General features: G+C 38.5%; 1 protein-coding gene across 6 annotated transcripts in view; it reads left to right on the top strand.

The window, feature by feature from the left end:
• The window catches only part of eps8a (epidermal growth factor receptor pathway substrate 8a), a 39,534-nt gene extending 22,582 nt beyond the window's left edge, over window positions 1-16,952 (top strand). For 4 of the 6 annotated variants that reach the window (XM_058772286.1, XM_058772285.1, XM_058772288.1 and 1 more), the window contains 16 exons: window positions 1,237-1,386; window positions 2,281-2,363; window positions 2,440-2,576; window positions 2,676-2,749; window positions 3,852-3,978; window positions 4,065-4,153; window positions 4,252-4,326; window positions 4,424-4,572; window positions 6,522-6,690; window positions 6,777-6,907; window positions 8,655-8,763; window positions 8,844-8,984; window positions 10,694-10,925; window positions 11,898-12,081; window positions 13,083-13,215; window positions 15,915-16,952. In XM_058772286.1, the coding sequence (XP_058628269.1) occupies window positions 1,237-1,386; window positions 2,281-2,363; window positions 2,440-2,576; window positions 2,676-2,749; window positions 3,852-3,978; window positions 4,065-4,153; window positions 4,252-4,326; window positions 4,424-4,572; window positions 6,522-6,690; window positions 6,777-6,907; window positions 8,655-8,763; window positions 8,844-8,984; window positions 10,694-10,925; window positions 11,898-12,081; window positions 13,083-13,215; window positions 15,915-16,031 (2,100 nt within the window). In that variant the 3' untranslated portion in view covers window positions 16,032-16,952. The remainder of the gene's footprint in view (window positions 1-1,236; window positions 1,387-2,280; window positions 2,364-2,439; window positions 2,577-2,675; window positions 2,750-3,851; window positions 3,979-4,064; window positions 4,154-4,251; window positions 4,327-4,423; window positions 4,573-6,521; window positions 6,691-6,776; window positions 6,908-8,654; window positions 8,764-8,843; window positions 8,985-10,693; window positions 10,926-11,897; window positions 12,082-13,082; window positions 13,216-15,914) is intronic. The other 2 variants (XM_058772289.1, XM_058772290.1) reach the window with 1 other exon arrangement.
• Window positions 16,953-20,993: the final 4,041 nt, after the last annotated feature.

Raw genomic sequence — 20,993 nt, 5'->3', positions numbered from 1 at the left:
CTGAATACATGAACAGAAATCAGCACGCTACATAAAACTTGTTTAAGAGTTGTTATTTGTGTGCAAAATAGAGCTGCATTATTCTGGATACACTCTTAAAAAATAAAGGTGCTTCACGATGCCATAGAAGAGCCTTTTTTGTCTAAATGGTTGCATAAAGAACATTTAACATCTGAAGAACCTTTCTGTGTCACAAAAGCTTCTTTGTAGCAAAAGAAGGTTCTTCAGATTATAAAAAGCCCCTTTTCACCACCTACTGGCGTAACAATGTAATCAATAAATCTTTATTTGAAGTGTCAAATTACTTTCAAACGGTGATTTAATCTATTTTGAAAGAAACACACAGGAATTGATGGGCGGAATCTAAATTTTAATTTTACAATAAGTATCCGATTTCTGACTGTAAGCAGGGCTGCCAACTTTTAAGATGGAGTGAGAATGTCCACAAAAATAAAAAAAACACCTGCCAGCAGAGTTTTGTTTGACATCTGGACATAAAAAATCATAAAATCATGTGAAATTACTGTTGCAGTGTTAGCTACTTTTATAAATAATTGCAACTGCATTAAAATATTCTGACAAAAATTCAAATATTAGTCAATTAGTCTGCATTTCTTGAACATCTGTTTTGAGAAATTATATTTTTCTCCCATTCGAAAATGAATCCCACGTTCATGAGGGATTTTTATGTCACTCCCGAAACTGTGCTGCTTATACAGGATACATGGCACGAAAAACAAAACTTTTATTCAAATTCTGAACGGATTATATTTAGCCTAGAAAGTGCGCAAATAGCCCTTACTTTACAATCACTAAAGAGGTGTCACTTACTTCAGTTCACCATCTCACAAAGTTCCTTTATAATCAATGTACCTCTTATTTACATTGTGTTGCATTGAGAGGAATGCAGTGGCCAATCACAAGCGTTCAAGAAATCAACAGATATGTCTGTGATTGGCTACATTGCTCAGCACTACGAAAATACGTTGTAAATAGAATCTTTTGGCAATTTCTAGAGCACAAACACAAATACGCAGTGGAGCCTTGACCAAATCTGTTCTGCCAATATCCTATTATTACAGTTTTAACTGAAGAAAATGGATGTGAGAGCGTGAGAAAATTGCGTGAGAGTTGGCAGCCCTGCCTTAAGTATTCGATTCTGGAATTGTAATCGATTTTCGAGTCCCAACCCTACTCCAGTGATACGTGTATGGCCTGAACATGTGTTTGTTTCAGAACGAGCTGGAGAACTTTCCTCTGGCCTCGATCCAGCACTGTCAGGCCGTGATGAACGCTTGCAGCTACGACTCCATCCTGGCGCTGGTGTGTAAGGAGTCCGGTCAGGGCAAACCGGACCTGCACCTGTTCCAGTGCGACGACATCAAGGTCTGGTCTCACGCGTTCACGTGTTTGCTGAGTGTTGGGAAGGTTGCTTTGGAAATGTAATAGGTTACAGATTACAAGTTACCTGTTTAAAATGTAAGAAGTAGTGTAACTATTTAAATTACTGTATTAAAGTAATGTAACTTTTGGATTACTTTTCTAAATTTACATTTTTGATTTCACTTTATTTTAAGGTGCCCTTGTTACAGTGTAATTATACATTTAAGTACTGAGTAATATTAATTAACTACTTACTGTATGGTTAGAGTTTTGGCCTAGGGTTACTTGCATGTAATTATGCATAATTTATTATGTAGTTTTATATATATATATATATATATATATATATATATATATATATATATATATATATATATATATATTGTTATTATAAATAGTAAGTACATGTAACAAGAACACCTTAAAATAAAGTGTTACCATTTTTTCTCAATTGTTAATCATTTTCAAATGTTTAAAGCAGGCAGGGTTAACTATACAGTAGGGCTCAACACTGATTACTGTCAGACTTTCAAAATCCTTCATCAGTTGAATTGATTTTAATAATTTAATTTTAAAGCACAGCCACCACGAAATCAAACTTTAGCACCTCTTTTTACTTTTAGATGTTTCTGAGGTTAAATACAGGTTTAAAATCATAACAAGTAATAGTTTAATAATTGCATAGCTATGACAGGAAACACTGGCGTCTAACAATGCCTTGAAAAACCAGTTAATTGAAAAAAAAGAAAAAGCATATACACAAACCCAAATAGGAAATAAAACAATTATCCCCCTTTGTAATAGTTAACATTTTCATAAGTAACTGTAATTTAATTACACATTTTTTCTCAGTAACTGTAACTGATTACAGTTACATTTATTTTGTAATTAAATCAGGCCAATTTGATCCACATGGACATTGAGAGCGCCGTCAGCGACCACAAGGGCGGCAAGGTCAAGAAGCGTCCGGAGGTGCTTAAGTAAGTCCAGCGCTTGTGAATTATGAAGATGCCTGTTGCCACGGTAACGCAGCATCCGTTTCTCTGTGTCCGTCAGAATGATCCTGAAGAGTGACGGGACCATCCCTCCGCCCCCAGGAGGCCCCGCCCCTGAGCCTCCAGGAGCTGTCAATCAAACAGACAGCAAGAGCCGAGTGGCCAGTTGGACTGCGTGGACCAGTGAGCAGCAGGAGCGTAAGTGGAGGCGTGTCTGTCGTTAACCCTCGAGTTCCTGTTCCAGAGTCTCACTGTGTGTGTGTGTGTGTGTGTGTGTGTGTGTGTGTTTCTCCTCAGATGATCCACAGAGACATTACACAGAGCTGGACGGCTCTCCTGAGATGAGCGCAGCGCAAGTGGACAGAGATGTAGTGAGTGTTTACACTGATACACAATATCCTCTTCCTGTTCCTGCAGATGCTTAAACAGTCTTATTTTTACTTGTGTCTAAGCCAAAGCTTCATCTAAAATATCTAAATACTTTACCAACATAAAACTACCGAATTAACATTATAATTTTTACTATTCTTGGTTACACTTTATTTTAAGATGTCCTTGTTACAGTGTAATTAAACATTTAAGCACTGAGTAATGTTAATTAACTACATGTACTTACTATATGGTTAGGGTTTGGCTTTGGGTTACTTGCATGTAATTATGCATAATTTAGTGTTATTATAATAGTAAGTACATGTAACGTGTAACAAGGGCACCTTAAAATAAAGTGTTACCCTATTCTTTCTTTGGGAATTTGCTTGTTCACGTGACAACTCGTGGCATTTACGACAACGTATTACATTGTCTCTGTCTCTTTAATGTGAAATCAAAATATCACACGAGGGCCGTTTTATAAAACCACAGCAGAATCAAGTCTTTAAGCAACACAGCAGTGATTTGCTGCTGAATGAAATCTGCGTTTTGAATGAATCAGTTGAATTAATGATTCAGTGACTCATTCATAAAGACAGTCAGTTGCTTCATTCCTTTTGCCGTTTGAACGAATCGTTTGAATGAATGACTTTTTAATTAAAAAGTTACAATTATAAATCATTTCTAATTTAAACATTGAATTAAAAACAACCTCATAGCATTATTTATGCAGTTGTAAATGCATTGTAAATATGTTAATGCCACTTCTGATGCTGCTTCTGTGTCATCTCTGCACTGTAAAGGTATAGCTAAAAAATGCCCCTGGAAATCATTTTAATGTGACAAATATTACCCCTTAATAAAAAAGTTGCCAATGGCTGGTGACTTAACGGCCATAAATATTTTTTACCGGCCTTTTACCGATCTTTTTTGAGATCGTTTTGTTAAAATACAAAAGAACACATTAGGGAAACAAATCGAGTACTGATTTTTCTGATGGCTGTGTGAGAGTCACGTTAGTGTTGCACACGTCTGTGTGTGTGTGTGTGTGTGTGTGTGTGTGTGTGCATGCAGCAGATGGTAAAATACTGACGTGTGTTACAGCAAATCCTCAATCACATTCTGGACGACATCGAACACTTCGTCACCAAACTGCAGAAAGCCGCCGAGGCCTTTAATGAGCTCTCCAAACGCAAGAAAACCAAGAAGAGCAAAAAGAAAGGACCCGGAGGTGAGCGTCTCCTCACATCACACATCCTCATCATCCTCGTCAACATCAGTGTGTCATGAGTGTGTTTGCTGTGTGTCTTCGATCAGAGGGAGTTTTGACGCTGAGAGCTAAACCTCCGTCTCAGGACGAGTTTATCGACTGCTTCCAGAAGTTCAAACATGCCTTCAACCTGCTGGTGAGTAATGATAACCAGGTCTACATCCCAATAACGGAACATTTTTAGCAGGAAAATCTAATTTAGATGATCTGTGATGTGATTATTTGTCGTTCCAGGGGAAGTTGAAGAACCACATTCAGAATCCCAACGCTGTGGATTTGGTCCACTTCCTGTTCAACCCTCTCGGACTGGTGCGTCGTCTGATCGCGCGTGTGTGTGTGTGTGTGTGTGTGTGAAACAGTCGTTCTGTCGGACTGACGTGTTTCCGTGTGTGTTTGTGTCTCTCAGGTGATCCAGACGTCTGGAGGGGTGGATCTGGCTAAAAGCGTGATCGTTCCTCTCCTCACCAGAGAAGCCATTGACTTCCTGCACGCGGCGGGTTCGGCGGAGGAGAGACACCTATGGGTCACGCTGGGAGACGGATGGACCAAATGCAGGTACTGGAGCGTCTCTCTTAATAACAAATCTGACCGATATTTAAAACTTTTCATTGAACAAAATCAAACAAGATATAAATCTCTTAACAGAACAAAAACAACCGATACCTAAATCTCAAAATCTAAAAAAATTAAACCGACTGATCTTTAAATTTTTACAGAACAAACACAGCTGATATTTAAATCTCCTAACCGAACAAATGTTTAATTTTTTACAGAACAAACACAACCGATATTTAAATCTCCTAACTGAACAAAAACAACAGATATTTAAATCTCTTACCGAACCGACTAATATTTTTTCTTAAATGAACAAAAACAGCTCATATTTAAATATTTTAACAAAATATGACCAATATTTTAATCTCTTAACAGAACAAAACCAACCAACATTTAAATGTCTTATTAGAACAAAACTGACTGATAATTCAGTCTCTTGATAGAACAAAGCCGACATTTAAATATTTGAACAGAACCGACCGATATTTTAAGTTTCTTAACAGAACAAACCCAACCGATATTTAAACATTTTAACAGAACAAAACCAACTTCTATTTAAATCTCTTAACAGAACAAAACAAACCAGTATTTAAATCTTTTAATCGCAAAAATCAAACAATATTTAAATGTCTTAACAGAACAGAACTGACTGATGTTTACATTTTTAGAACAAACACGACCGATATTTAAATCTCTTACCAGAACAAAACCAAATGATATTTAAATCTCTAAACTGAACAAAACTGACTGACAATTCAGTCTCTTAATAGAACAAAGTCAACTGACATTTAAATATTTTAACAAAACAAAACCTACCGATATTTGAATCTTTTAATCGGACAAAATCTGTGAACAGAATAAAACTGACAGATATTTAAATCTCTTAACTGTACAAAACTGTCCGATATTTAAACATTTTAACAGAACAAAATTAACTGACATTTTAAATATTTTAACAGAACAAAACCAACTTATATTTAAATCTCTTAACAGCGCAGAATCGACCGATATTTAAATGTCTTAATAGAACAAAAACAACAGATATTTTAATCTGTTAACAACCGACCAACATTTAAATCTCTTAATCGTCTTTGAAAGCACAGACATGTGTTTGAGTCACTGCTGAACCGATATAAGTGCTAGACAACACTATAAATACAATATAGCTAGATCTAAATCTGGAGAATCACTCATCTCATCCATTTACATTTAATCATTTAGCAGACGCTTTTATCCAAAGTGACTTACAAATGAGTACAATGGAATCAATCACAATCAACAAAAGAGCAATATGCAAGTGCTATGACAAGTCTCGGTTAGCCTAACGCAGTACACATAGCAAGGTTTTTGTTTTTTTAATTATATAATAAGTAAAAGGAAAACAGATAGAATAGAAAAAGAATAGAGCAAACTAGTGTTAGAGGCCTTTTTTGCTTTTTGTTAATTGTATAATAAATAAAAGAAAACAAATAGATAAAAGAATAGAGAAGCTAGTGTTATTTTTTAATTTATTTTTGAAAGTCTAAAAGGGGCAAGTTTTTTTTTTTTAAAGAATAGAATTAGAATAATTCTAGTCAAGTAAAGATGGAAGAGATGTGCATTTAGCCAATAATATACACTCAGCAAAATATCGTCTAATTATCGTTATCGATAAAATCCCAGAAAATATCGAGATCTTATTTTTTTTGCCAATATCGCACACCTCTACTCTCAGCACATTTCTGCTTGCTTTCTATAAACTCAAACACAAAGCGTATAATGACCTGCACAAACAGTCAACTATTAACCAACACTCTCATCCATCATCATCATCATCATCATCATCTCATAATCAACAATCATCCAGCACTATAACCTGCTCTAAAACTCTAAGACAACATTATAGACATAACAGTAGGAATGTAATCCTGCTCTGAAAGCACGTGTATTGTGATGTGTCTTGTGTTGAGGTTGGAGTGGCCGAAGGATCACCCGTTTCCTCCGCACACGCTGTGTTTCCGGGACGGCTGGGAGCCGCCGGTGCTGGTGTCTCGTGAGCAGGACGTGGCTCAGCTGGCGGAGAGGCTTGGCGCGGCGCAGACCGAGGTTCAGAGACCTGTGGACAGACCTCCGCTCGACGTGAGACGCTCGTTCACCTTTAACACTTACAGTGTGACGCTGTGAAGTACTTGTTAAAGTGAAAGTGTTTTCTCTCCCTACAACAGCCGGTGGTCCAGGACTTCCCCGGCGCAGACGGGTATGGCTACAGTCACACTTCTTACAAGCGTTTGCACCTTCTGGAGCCAGACATGGCCGTGGCTGCTTTTAAACACGCGGTCAGCCGTCATGTAGATAGGTAAAACCCACCTGGGTACGAGCGACCGCACCGCACGCCCTGGAGAACCGGCTCAGCGCAGGCTGCGCTTCTGGGTCTGTTCTGGGTTCATTCTGCTTCTCTAAACTCTCAACTCTGACCTGAACTCTCAATCTGTTAAAACGTCCAGGTTTCTGTCTTCTGATGGAGTAAAGACTCTTCCCGTCTCGTTCTTGAGCTCTGAGACGCTCCTCCATGGCGGCAGCGGTCGGTCAATAACCACATTCATCCGTAGATTCAGCATTTAAAGAGAGCGAGCTTGTGTTTCCGCTGTAAAAAATCATGTGTTTTTGTCTTGTTTTGCAGTACAAATATGACAACATTGTTAAACCAAAATACATTTACTTGAGAAGCAAAATTACTTAAAGGTCCCATGAAATCAAAATTGAAGTTTTTTGGGTGTTAGTATCAATATGTTAGTCTTAATGTTATCTATAAGCCAGTGTGCTCCAAAACGTTTAGAAGATATAAGCATTCAAAGCTCAACGATTATTTTGACGTCACATCGTACTTCATCTTCTCATCAAACTTTGTCCAATCAAATGCTCTCTAGAATTTGAAGTGCCCACCCCCTACATTATAAATAGACACTGAAGCCGCAGCTGAAATAGGTCACTTGTTCACAAAATTAGTATTTTTCACATCACTCTGCTCCGGGCCAGAGACACGATGGCGCAGACCACAAAACGTATCGCACCTATTTGAATTCTAAACCGAATGCTATATTTTATAGCGATATGGATGAGATTGTGGCTGTCATACCCTGTCAAATGCGGCTTTACGGAGCTCAACGGCTCTGAATGGCTTTAGCCCAAGCTGTGATATAAACGAACACTATTGGCTATTTTAAAAAGGGGCGGGGCTGCTTGATATGTCCCGCCCTGTCTTCCTGTTTCAGTTAAAATGACGTCAACACAGAATAACGCTGCGTTTCAAAGCATTTCAGGGGACCATTAAGAAATATAGTGGGAAAAAACCCCACACACACACAAAAGAAAAGCAATCATTTTCCATATACTAAATGCTAAGCAGATTTTATTTTATTATTATAGTCTTGGATATGTCAATGATTAGCAACAACATTAATTTTGATGCATTATTTGTTTTTTGTGCAGTTTCAGATTTAAAAATGGTGCTATAATGTGGAAAATAGTAAGAAGCTGAAAAAGTACTTGCCAGCAGAATGAAAGCCTGCATGATTTTATTAAATGGTTTAAATTATAGATGAAATATTGCAGTTTTAATGCGTTTCAGTGTGGACATATTTTTGCACCTTGTGTAAAATAGACTTATTAAAGGAAATGAGCATGAAATTTTATTTATTAATAAAAGTCTAATAAATCTAATAAAAGTCTAATACACACTTTTGACCAAATTTATGCTGTTTGCATTAACAACTAGTTTGATCAAACACACACACACACACACACACACACACACATAAGGGTTAAAACAAGACCAAATATCTGCCAGATTAGTCAAAACAATTAATCTTGTTTTTCCTCTGAATTAAGTTTATTTTTCTGACCCCATTAGCAGATATTCTTTTTTTAAACTCAAACTCACTTAATTTTGATTATTATTTCAGAAATCAAGGTAAAAAAAACAATATCTTAAGTCATTTTGCTTCTCAGTTAAATGGATCTTTTTGTAGTGAAAAACAAGACATGATTTTTTTTTTTTCGCAGTATGCTTCATTTCTTGAGGTTCATTGACTCTTTCTCTTCAGGAACCTTGAGGCTCACAGCCGGACGCAGAGGAACTTTGCCAAATCCAGATACGACTTTGTGGCCAGAAACAACACTGAACTGTCTGTGATGAAAGACGAGGTGGTGGAGGTACGTCACATGATGATGATGATGATGTGACATCAGTGTGACGGTCTGTCATGTGACGTGTCGATCTGATTGGTCGTCAGGTGCTGGATGACAGGAAGCAGTGGTGGAAGGTGCGAAACGGGTCGGGCGCTGCAGGATATGTGCCAAACAACATCCTGGAGATCAGCAGGGCAGTGGACATGACGGGCCGCGGGGAGCCCATCTATAGCCACACCATACAGGTGACACACACACACACGAGACGCTTATTCAGCTTCTGTCTGCATGCTTCATCTTCACTTTCATTTCATCTCCTTGTTTTGCCACGTCATAGAATTATTGATTATTGTTTGTGTTCATCTGTTCATCTTAAAGCTAATGATGCCAAAAAAGGAATTTGAGTTGTTTAAGGTAAACGAGTGTGTGTGTTCAGTTTGTTTTGATTTCCTCCATTAGTTCAGTTTATCTCCCTGTGTGTGTGTGTGTGCGTGTGTGTGCGTGTGTGTGCGTGCGTGTGTGTGCGCGTGTGTGTGCGTGTGTGTGCGTGCGTGTGTGTGCGTGTGTGTGCGTGTGTGTGTGTGCGCATGTGTGCGCATGTGTGTGCATGTGTGTGTGTGTGTGTGTGTATTACAAGGTGAAGGTGACATCTCAGGACATTACTCCATGTCCCCACTTTTCAAAACGCTTATAAATCACACAGAATGAGGTTTTTTTGGGGAAAGTTGAAATGCACAGTCTCCTGTAAGGGGTAGGTTTAGGTGTAGGGTTGGTGTAGGGCAATAGCACATACAGTAAGTACAGTATAAAAACCATTACGCCTATGGAATGTCTCCACTTTTCACAAAAACGAACGTGTTTGTGTGTGTGGCTCCTTAATCACATTTTGGGGACAAATTTGTACACAGAAGTGAGTTAAACCTCCCAAAACCTCCTTTTAGAGACATCCTCATTTGTAAAAATGTTATAAAAATAACAGTTTTTCATAAATTGTAAAAATGCAGTGTGTTTTCTGTTAGGGTTAGTGTGTTAGTTAGTTAGGATTTATATCTAGCTGTAAATAAAACAATAGATGTATATGGAATGACTAGTAAATGCATGTGTGTGTGTGTGTGTGTGTGTGTGTGTGTGTGTGTGTGTGTGTGTGTGTGTGTGTGTGTGTGTGTGTGTGTTGTTGAATTTCATTTTCACGTCACTCTTCATTTTTCTCTCAAGCAATTACTGGGCGAGTTAAACGAGGTAACTGGATTATTTTGATTTACAGTCAGTGAACCCCCCCATAATCAACCATCTCAGTATGTTTTTCATAGAGATCTGTCTGTATAGAGGTCGGCTAGACATTAGAATTATTAATACAGTATAAATCATGAACTACTGTTGATTTGTGTGTTAGGGTCCGTTCACACAGAACACGTCTTTGCGTCTAAAAACGTGAGATGCAGCTTTTTAAAAAAGCGCAGAGCACAACACCTCCTCCGCTGCAAAGCTGCTGTCAAATAAAACAGTTGCCATGCCAACTTGCTACTGTAAACAATGCTGGCCCCGCCTCTGGGCTCTTCTGATTGGTCCACTGTTCTAAATGTAAACATTTAAATTCTTTTAACTTGACACAGTGTCTTAAAAACGCTGCGCTCATGTGCAAGATGCCGCAAAAGACTCGAGATGTGAGTAATGGTTATACACGTCTGTCTAGTACATGTTTACACAGAAAAACAACAGAAAAGTTGGAATAGAAAAACACGTTCTTAGAGACCTCATGAAATCAGATTCATGGCTTTGAGTTCATCTGATGTCCATTCGAAGTTGATCATGTGATTACAGCAGGTCTGCAGGTGAACTGAATCACGAGCGCTTCAGCATGTCCTGTGTGAACAGGAAGTGTGTTAGTGCAGCGCTGGTTTCATCTTGATCACAGCGGAGTTCAGTGCCTGACTGTGCTGTTTGTCCCGTTCAGAAGCAGCGCGCAGATTATGTGCCCAAACCGGCGGTGACGGAAGCCCCACCCACCCCGATGGCCCCGCCCCCTCCCGCCCCGCTGCAGATCCCCACCCCCCCACTGCTGCCCGCATCCGCCCAACATCAGGACACACCACCGGCTGACGGCCAACAACACAACAGCAGCAGCAGCGAGAGCGACGGCGTGACCATGAGAGAACATCAGAGAGAGAGACCCGCGCCCGCCAGCCGTACGCACACACACACACACACACACACACACACACTCAGACATTCTGCACATTTTCTGAAAAATAAGCCATGCTTGGCAAATCGATTCAAAACGTTAAAGGGGTCATGAACTGAGAAACCAAAATTCCCTTGACATATAGAGGTCATTGTACTATAAAAACATCCTGTAAGTTTCAGAACTCAAAACTTTGTCATTAAGGCCCGTTTACATCAAGGATGATAACTATAAAGATAACGATAAAGATATAGTTCTAAAAATTGAGTCCACACCACAACTATAACAAGAAAGGCACAGAGAAACTATATCGTTGGAATCACTTTCAGAACGATTTTTTCCAGCTGATGAACGATAAAAAATATTGACAGCCAATCGTAATCAATCCTGCTGTCACAAGCTTGAAAATTTAAAGCGGCAGATGAGCGTGCGCTTAGAATAAACAGATGATATCATTCGCTGGTGTGGACACTAATATCGCTTTCTTTATAGTTATCTTTATATTTATCGTTCTTGGTGTGAACGGGGGCTTTAGTCTAAAAAAAGCTTCTATTGAAGGCAGTCTGCCAAAACGACAGCTTTTGGAATGTTCTACTCTATGATGTAATAGTGTGGATAAGCACCGCCTCCACAGAAGAACATCAACACCTGCTTCTATATCACTGCCTGTTTAGCCCCGCCCACCGATTCATACACAACTATTAGCCAATCACAGCAGTGGGTGTTTACTTCCGAGTCCACAATCCGTCATGCCTATTCAAACAGAGCGTTCTGATGAGGCGGGTTAAAAACAGGACAGAAAATAGCCTATTACTTTTAAATTACGTTGATAACATTATAAGTGGACTTGAAGAGAACAGTACAAAATAAACAAAGGCAGTTCATGACCCCTTTAATAAAAAATTTAATAGTATCTCAGTGTAAATGACATGCACATACACACACACACCTGCAGCATTCTCCGTGTGTTTCTCAGGCCGGAAGTCCAACATGGAGGAGGTTCAGGACGAGCTGATGCACAGACTGACTCTGGGCCGCAGCGCTCAGAAGAAGTTCCAGGCTCCGTCTCGCTCCTCCAGCCTGCCGGCGATCAACATCACGTACGACTCCATGCCGGACGAGGTCAAGGCCTGGCTGCAGCTCAAAGGCTTCAGCGAAGTGTGAGTGACTTGTTCATCTGCTCTGTATCATGAGTGATTAAAGGATTAGTTCACCTAAAAATGAAAATTAGCCTGTTTTACTCACCCTAAAGCCATCCTAGGTGTATATGACTTTCTTCTTTCAGACGAATCCAATCAGAGTTACTGTATTGACCTGAATATAAGTCGACCCTGATTATAAGACGACCTCCCTTTTTCCAGATGTACCTTTTGGAAAAAGGCTTTTGAAAACCAAATCTTGTTTTTTTTTTTTTTTTTTTTTTCCTGTAAGACACATTTTTTCTTAAATTATTTTCTTATTGCATTTTAGTAAATACTGGTTCATTTCATTTTCCTATGTTAGTAAATATTGGTAAAATGTACCAACAATGACATTTTTGATATACCATAAAAATAACAGGTAGCCCATCTGAATTATATAACATTTAGTCTATCCATCTCATAGTAGCCTACCATAATTGTCTTAACAGTAGAAGTGAAATCTTATTGTAGTCTTCAAATCTAGGTACTGAATTATGTTTTAAAATATCGTACAGAGGACGTTTGGTCCCATCGGGCTAACATGACAGTCACGACTCGTGCCGCTGTAAGCTTTTGTGTTTTTTTCACTCGTGATCTGAATATAAGACGACCGTGTTTTTTTCAGATTTATTTCCAAGAAAAAAACATCGTCTTCTATTCAGGTCAGTATGGTATATTAAAAATTACATCCTATGTCATCCGCAAAAACGACTCACCTTTGCGAGGCACGTTTTATTATGGATGCATGCGCTTTATTTGACGTGTTTTGGACTGTTGAACAGAAACACCTGCTGACTGCAATGATAGAGCTTAGAAGTGCCAGGGCAGTTTTTAATATAACTCTGATTGGATTCGTCAGAAAGAAGAAAGTCATATACACCTAGGATGCCTCGAGGGTGAGTAAAACAGGCTAATTTTCATTTTTGGGGGAACTAACCCTTTAAGGCTGATGGGTTGAGCTGTTGTGGTTTGGTCTGCAGGACTATCAACAGCCTGGGTGTGTTGACCGGCGCTCAGCTTTTCTCTCTGAACAAAGACGAGCTGAAGACCGTCTGTCCTGATGACGGCGCTCGGGTCTACAGCCAGATCACCGTCCAGAAAGCTGCTCTCGAGGTGAGTCGACTTCCTCCGCTTCTCCTCACAGATCTTTCCTTATTTCTCTCTTCATTCCTCTTTCAACTCTTCTGTCATAATCTAAATGTCTCTGACCGGATCACATCACACTGACCGTACGATTCTGGATCCATCCAGAAAGTAATAGCATAACAGTATTCCCTGAATCGAATCTCGAGTCTGGTTAGTTAATCTGCTGATAAGTTGCTCAACTCTGGCAAGTGTCGCTTTGGTTTTTCTGTGGTGTTTTTGCTGTCTGCAGGTTTTCTTCTGACCCTCCCATGATCTTCACATGTAATCCACGTTCCTCTGAAGGTACTTTAGTATCATAGCGAGGCGGCTTTGCTCTGTTTAGTTAACAGCAGTTTAGTTAACACATCATTAACCAGTTCCTACTTAAAGGGATAGTTTACAAACCTGTATGAGTTTCTTTCTTAAAGAATATATTTTGAAGAATGTTGGTATGCAACGAGTTGATGGACACGTAACAAAAACGGTTTGATTCCCAACATCCTTCAAAATATTTTCTTTTGTGTTTAAAAGAAGAAAGAAATTCAGGTTTGAAACAACTTGAGTGACAGAATTTACATTTTTGGGTGAACCGTCCCTTTAAATTGGAATATAAAGTCCACACTTGGCTATTTCATAACTAACTCTGTACTACTAATAATAGTGTCAATATTCAGTTAAATTTTTGTTCTCATCTGATAGCGTCAGTGCAGTTAAATCAATATTACTCAATATCAATTGTCTTTTAAACCCTCCCAATATTAAAAAAATAAACATAAGAAATGGCATTGGTTTATTTCGATTGATCTTATGATGCACAGCGACTGAAGTCTGACAGGTAAACATGACAATAGCAGTCAATCTGCTGTTTTATTCTAGATGTTACTCCTGCTCTTATCAGTAAATATTTAGTTTGAACCATTAAACATAACAATGCATAATGCAAAAATATTTAGCAACTTGCCACACATTTATGCCACAACTAGCTGGTGTCGTTTGTTCCTCCAGCTCATATTAATATTTCAACAGCACAATTTATTTTGTTTGCACATGACTGATGATCTGCGTTTCATTGAATCTGTTTGAAATCAGAGCGAGTGGACATTGTAATAGATGCACTTGTTGTTTAGTGGCTTCTGTCTCCTGTTTCCAGTCATAGTTAGAGAATAGATGATTTCCCAGAATCCCTCAAGCGCCCCTTTACACGTCCATCATTGTTAGTTTAGAGCATCTGATGAAGACCCTTCATTCTCATTCACTCGTTTCTGCTCTTCCTCTCTCTGTCTCTCCATCACGCCGCAGGTGTTTTGAGGTATTGAGCTTCACGCAGCTTGTTTAAATGAGCATTTTGTGAGATGTAGGGCTGGGTTGGAAATACAGATTTCTCGATTTTAATCGATTCTCATTTTGAAGAACCGATATTGATTCTTAAATTCCAAGAACTGATCTAACAAAACTTAATGAAACAATATTTCATTAACACATCCCATCCAATAAATAGTTACAATTGATTGGAAACAAAGTCTCAGTTTTAAATTTTTCATGAAATTCAAACAATAAATACTGTTTTGATGCTTTTTAATGTGGTGACAGACCGCTGTAGTGAACCGATCATCCCTTCCTCTTTACTAATAGTTACAGCAGCAAATAAACATGAATGAACATCAGAAGAAACTGAACAACTTACAGAAATTAATCACGTCTCATGTAATCAGTGTTTTAAATACAGAAAGGTGTCAATAAATCAGCTTGTGATCAATAATGTCACATTTACCTCTGAAATATATTCAATGACCATAAACTCGATAGTCAGCTAGAATAAATAACATTTTGCTAAATATATGCACTATATTACATATTCATTATATTTTTACTTAAGCTTTCCTTTAATATTAATTGACAGTATTTAAAATATATATATATATATTTTCTATTCTAACTTCTCGTTTTATTTAAAAGAAAAAAGAGCCTCTAACAATAGCATTCTCTATTCTTTGTCTATTCTATCTACTTGTTTTCTTTTTATTTATTATAAAAAAATAAAAGTTTTTGTTTACATAGTATATGTGTGTGTGCTGTGTATATTTATGATGTGTGTATATATAAATACACACACATGCATGTATATATTTAAGAAAAATGTTACGCTTATATATTAAATATATTTATATATAATATAAATTATATGAATTAAAATATATGCATGTAAATATTTTCAAAATATATGCTGTATGTGTGTGTATTTATATACAGTATACATAATAAATATACACAGTGCACACACACATATTATGTAAACAAACTTTTATTTTGGAGGTTTTAATCGCAATTAATCGTTTGACAGCACTAGTAATATCTAATAAATAAAAAGTTTTGACATCCACTATATAAATGTTTATATTTAGAAAAAAAAATTGAGTAGAAACATAATTATATAAATAAAAATATAATACATTTTTATTATATAGTATTTATAATAGAGTGTTTACAGCATTAGTTGAGAGATTTAAAAAAAAATTAACGTACTGTACCTGATTGCTTATATATCCAAAGGAATCAATATTGATCGTAACTGAATGGAATTGCAAGCTTGTGAATCGAATTCAAATCAAATCGTGATATTTGTCTCAATCCCCAGCCCTTGTGAGGTGTTTCTGAGTGTCTCACCGCTGTTCTGTCTGTGTCTGTAGAGGAGCTCTGCCTCGGAGCTGCAGGAGGTCATGAGGAGGCGGCAGGAGAAGCTGGCGGTGGCAGCGGCGGCGAGCGATTCTGGCGTGGAGTCCTTCGACGAGGGGAGCAACCACTGACCCCTCTCTCACCTCTGTCACCTCTGACCTTTTACAGGACGCCATGGAGCGTGCTCAGTTTGCCGCCATAATGCGCCGTCGTCAAGAACTCTTGGACCCGTCCGATAACGGAACCGGATCGGATGCGGAGGAACAGGCGTGACGAGATGCGAGAGGAAGTTCGCTTTTTGTAGAGATGTGAACGTTGCTGCAGCGTTCTCCGTAGGTTCCTGTGAGAACATCAGAGCAGTATGTAGTCTAGTGCCATCGAGTTCTGCCTTCATAGTCCAACATCCTGGAACGATTCATATATATTTGCAGTCATATTGTACTTTTACTGCTCAGACAGAAAACATCTGTAAATATTCCCACACGATTGGCTGGATCTTGGACCAAATATTGATTCGATTAACTATTGTTCCTCACAGACACTTCTGACTAATGACGTCTTGAAGTTCAGCCAGATTATTTATCAGCCGCTTTGAATGTATGTGGAGATGTATGGGTAAGACGTGTAGATTTTTTTTACTAGCAGAATAATATTTCTGTACATGACCGTTTTGTACTGAATTGTACTGCCAAAAGAGAAGCTTTATGGAAATGAAACGTCCGTTTCTGTAGATCTGACGTTTGTTGCGTTGGCCTGAATTATTTGAGTTTCACAAGGACATGTGACCGGTTTTGGGCCAAAATCCTCCTGCAGTCTCATCGTCTTCTTCCTCTGTCTGCAGATCTCATTCTAATGATGATATTGATGCCATCAAACCTTCTGAAATATAAATGACTTCTTGTAAGCATTGATTATTTTCTTCTCTGTCCCAGTAATGTGACTGATGTTTGGCCAAATCAATCTCTGGGTTCAAGGTTCCTGTTTAAACACAAATTTCGCACATTCAGTCTGTAAATATGTAAACTGTGTGCAGAATAAATGGAATCATGTGACCTTTGTGTGGTGTCCATGATAGTGTGATTGTTAAAAAGATGAAGATCATCTCTCAGACCTGCATTTCTCAGAGCCACAGTCTTGAGAGCTTAGCTGTAAGAAACAAAATTCAAAAGCGCATTATATGCATGATGGAACGTCGCTCAGACCTTTGAGCCACTGAAGCGTCTTGGCGTATATACTTGTTTTGGAGGGAGTTTTATTTCAATAATTCAGAACCAATGAAAGTTTTTTCTTTCCTTTTTGTCAAATATGAGTGTAATGAATCAACTTCATAGCTGACAAATTTTGAACTTTTTGAATCATAACTGAACCAACACTGAACTGCTTAATTTTCCACTGTTTATCACTGTATTACGCTCTGTATTGCATATAGCAATAGGTGACTTAATATAGTTGAAAGTGTACATATTTTAGAGATAAATTATACATTTAAAGGGGTCATGACATACGAAATCAAATTTGTCTTGATTTTTGGGCATATAAGAGGTCTTTGTAAAACATTCTGCAAGTTTCATAGCTTAAAACGTCCTCATTATAAACAAAGCGTTTATTTATTCAAGCTCCAAAAAACGGCTCGTTTGGATCTGAGGGGCAATATGACGTCACCCGCCTCTTAACGAATAGTAATCTTCTCACCATAGGCCCCGCCCACTGGCGTTCGTTCAGCCGCTAACGGCTGACACTTGATCATGTTAAACGCGAGCGTCGCGACGCGTCAAAAGCAAATAGAAATGAGAATCACTGCCGCTATCTTGTCTACACTGGATACAGTAAACAGATGTGCATTCACTTTCTGTCCGTCGTTAGCCTTAAAGGACCCGCCCCTTAAAACAGCACGTTTTAAATAGAGGTTCAGAATGAGGTTTTTCTACATTAATAACGTTAACATTATCAGTAAACCTCAAGGAACATATTCAAATTCTAAAAAAAAAAAATCCATGTCATCATGACCCCTTTAATAAGGAAAACTTTGGATGGATTGTGATTTTTATGTCAGAATGGAGTCTGAAGTAAGTTATTACATTTGGATGAAAGATGTTTTCATATGTGTCCCTGGAGCACAAAAGCAGTCATAAGCAGCACAGCTATATCTGCAGCAATAGCCAACAATACATTGTTTGGGTCAAAATGGTCCATTTTTCTTTTATGCCAAAAATCATTAGGATATTAAGTAAAGATCATGTTCCATGAAGATATTTTGTAAATTTCCTACCGTAAATATATCAAAACTAAACTTTTGATTAGGAATATACATTGCTAAGAACTTCATTTGGACAACTTTAAAGGCGGTTTTTTTTTTTTGCACTTTCAGATTCCAGATTTTCAAATAGTTGGAGCCAAATATTGTCCAATCCTAACAAACCATACATCAAGGCAAGGCAAGTTTATTTATATAGCACATTTCATACACAGTGGTAATTCAAAGTGCTTTACATAAAAGGACGTGAAATAGTCATTAAAAAAATAATCACAACAATAAAAACAAGGAATTAAAATAATAATTATAATAATAAAAACAAGGAAATGATATAAAAATGAATTTAAAATAGTTAAGAATAGAAAATGATTATACAAAATACAGTGCAATCAGTTGGGACGTAGCACAGCGCTCATTCAACAAATGCACAGCTAAACAGATGACTTTTGAGTCTGGATTTAAAAGTGGCTAATGTTTTAGCACATCTGATCTCTTCTGGAAGCTGCTTCCAACTGCGGGCGGCATAATAGCTCAAAGCGGACTCCCCTTGTTTTGTGTGAACCCTTGGTATTTCTAACTGACTCGATCCTAATGATCTGAGTGCTCTGTTAGGTTTATATTCAGTGAGCATATCTCCAATGTATTTAGGTCGTAGGCCATTTAGAGATTTATAAACGAGTAAAAGTACTTTAAAATCAATCCTAAATGTAACTGGAAGCCAGTGTAAGGACCTGAGGACTGGTGTGATATGCTCAGATTTTCTGGTTCTAGTCAGAATCCTGGCAGCAGCGTTCTGGATGAGCTGCAGCTGTCTAATGGTCTTCTTTGGAAGACTATTACAATAATCCACCTGCTGGTGATAAAGGCATGAACAAGTTTCTCCAAGTCTTGACTGTAAATAAAGCATCTAATTCTTGCAATGTTTTTGAGATGATAGTATGCTGATTTAGTTACTGCTTTGACATGACTACTAAAACTAAGGTCTGTCTCCAGAAACACCCCAAGATTTCTGACTTGGTTTTTAGTTGATTGACCCCTAGAGTCAAGGTATGCATTCACCTTGAGAACTTCATCTTTGTTTCCAAATGCAATGACTTCAGTTTTCTCCTTATTTAACTGAAGAAAGTTCTGGCACATCCAATGTTTATTTCATCCAGGAGAAGATCAACAGAGTCTGCAGAAATGCTTGGTGTTAAAGATATAGCCTTCATAAATAGCGCACTAGTGTCTCTTTCTGACAGAGACAGATTTAGATTCAGTGGTAACAGAGATCAATATATTAAAGAAAATACAGAAGTGATCAGATCAGTGCTACATCCTTAATAAAAATGGATGAAATGTTTAGACCTCTACTGATGTGTGTGGGTCCATGCTCATGCTGAATCAGGTCAAAAGTGTTTAAAACAGTTATAATTTCTTTTGCAGTTTTGATTTCTGCATTATCTATGTGAATATTAAAATCCCCTGCAATAGTAAAACAGTCAAACTCTGAGGAAATCATTGATAACAGTTCTGTGAACTCTTCAACAAAGGCTGGAGAGTATTTTGGAGGCCTGTAAATAATGATAAACAGAATGCGTGGAGCACCTTTCAGCACAATACCTAGATATTCAAAAGACAAATACTGACCAAATGACACTTGCTTGCATTGATAAACATCTTTAAATAGAGCAGCTACACCTCCACCTCTCCTAACAGTCCTGCAGACACTTGTAAAGTTAAAGTTAGGAGGGGCTGTTTCATTGAGGACTGTTGCACTGCAGCTGTCTTCAAGCCATGTTTCATTTAGAAACATAAAATCCAGGTTGTTTGTGGTTATAAAATCATTGATCAGAAATGATTTATTTTTTAGTGAGCGAATGTTTAAAAATGCTAACTTGATGGAGTTACATGTTGTCTCTACAGCAATCTTAGATTGACGCATTAAAGGCCGCAGATTAGATGGGTCAGCCGTACGGCTTGAGAAGGCCTTAGACTTTCTATCACGTGATAAAACAGAAATATAGAAGGCTACAGGCACACTGAGTTCCCGCTTGTTCTGTGAACATTTGTGAGTGTTGCTGCTAATATAGCGGGGACCCGACACATATCACTGAGAGCTGTTATCAGTTGTTTTGGTTCACCTACAGCTGATGGAGGAGGGTTTGGGCCTGGCGTTGTGGCAGCGGTCGGAGAGCTCTCACAGGAGGAGGAGGGAGAGCTGGGCCTGCTGTCTTTGGTGGTTGTGGGGCCCGCCGTTTTTTAGTTGATATCTGGGGGCTTGCAGCGAACGAGTTTGGTCCCAGCATACACCAGTTCCTCCATTTTCTGTGAGAAGCTTAGAAGTGGAGATTCTGGAGAGAGGGATAGTGTGTCTGGTGAGATGGGCTCTGGCTCTGGTGTTTCCGGTGGCTGTGATATGTTGTCCTGGCTTCCCTGGCTGTTTTCCAGAAAGTCGTCCTTGGGTGCTGAGTCTTGGAGCTGTTGTAGTACGTCACAGTCTGTCTGTGATGAGCTGTGTGGGAAGGGCTCAGCCGGGATAGTTTCCAAGAGCAGTGCTTGTTGTGGCTGCGTGGCGTTATCAGTGTCCTTGTGGGATGTGTCAACCACATGATGACTCTGAAGCTGATGTGAAATTCTGTGGTCACTCATATTCTGTCCAGGTGTGTGCCATTCAGGTTAAATGGATTGGCACACGGAGGGAGAAATAGATATGGTCCTTTAGCACTCTTGCACCAAGATTGTTTGTGTGGAGGCCATCCAGTTTAAACAGCTGTCTATGGCCCCAGAAAAGATTGAAGTTGACTCCTTTTGTACTGCAGGTTCTTTGTAGCCATGCATTCAGCCCAAGCAGCCGTGA

Source organism: Onychostoma macrolepis, chromosome 04 (genome assembly GCF_012432095.1).
Source record: "Onychostoma macrolepis isolate SWU-2019 chromosome 04, ASM1243209v1, whole genome shotgun sequence".
Lineage (NCBI taxonomy): Eukaryota > Metazoa > Chordata > Actinopteri > Cypriniformes > Cyprinidae > Onychostoma > Onychostoma macrolepis.
This window is presented reverse-complemented; position numbering and strand designations above follow the sequence as displayed.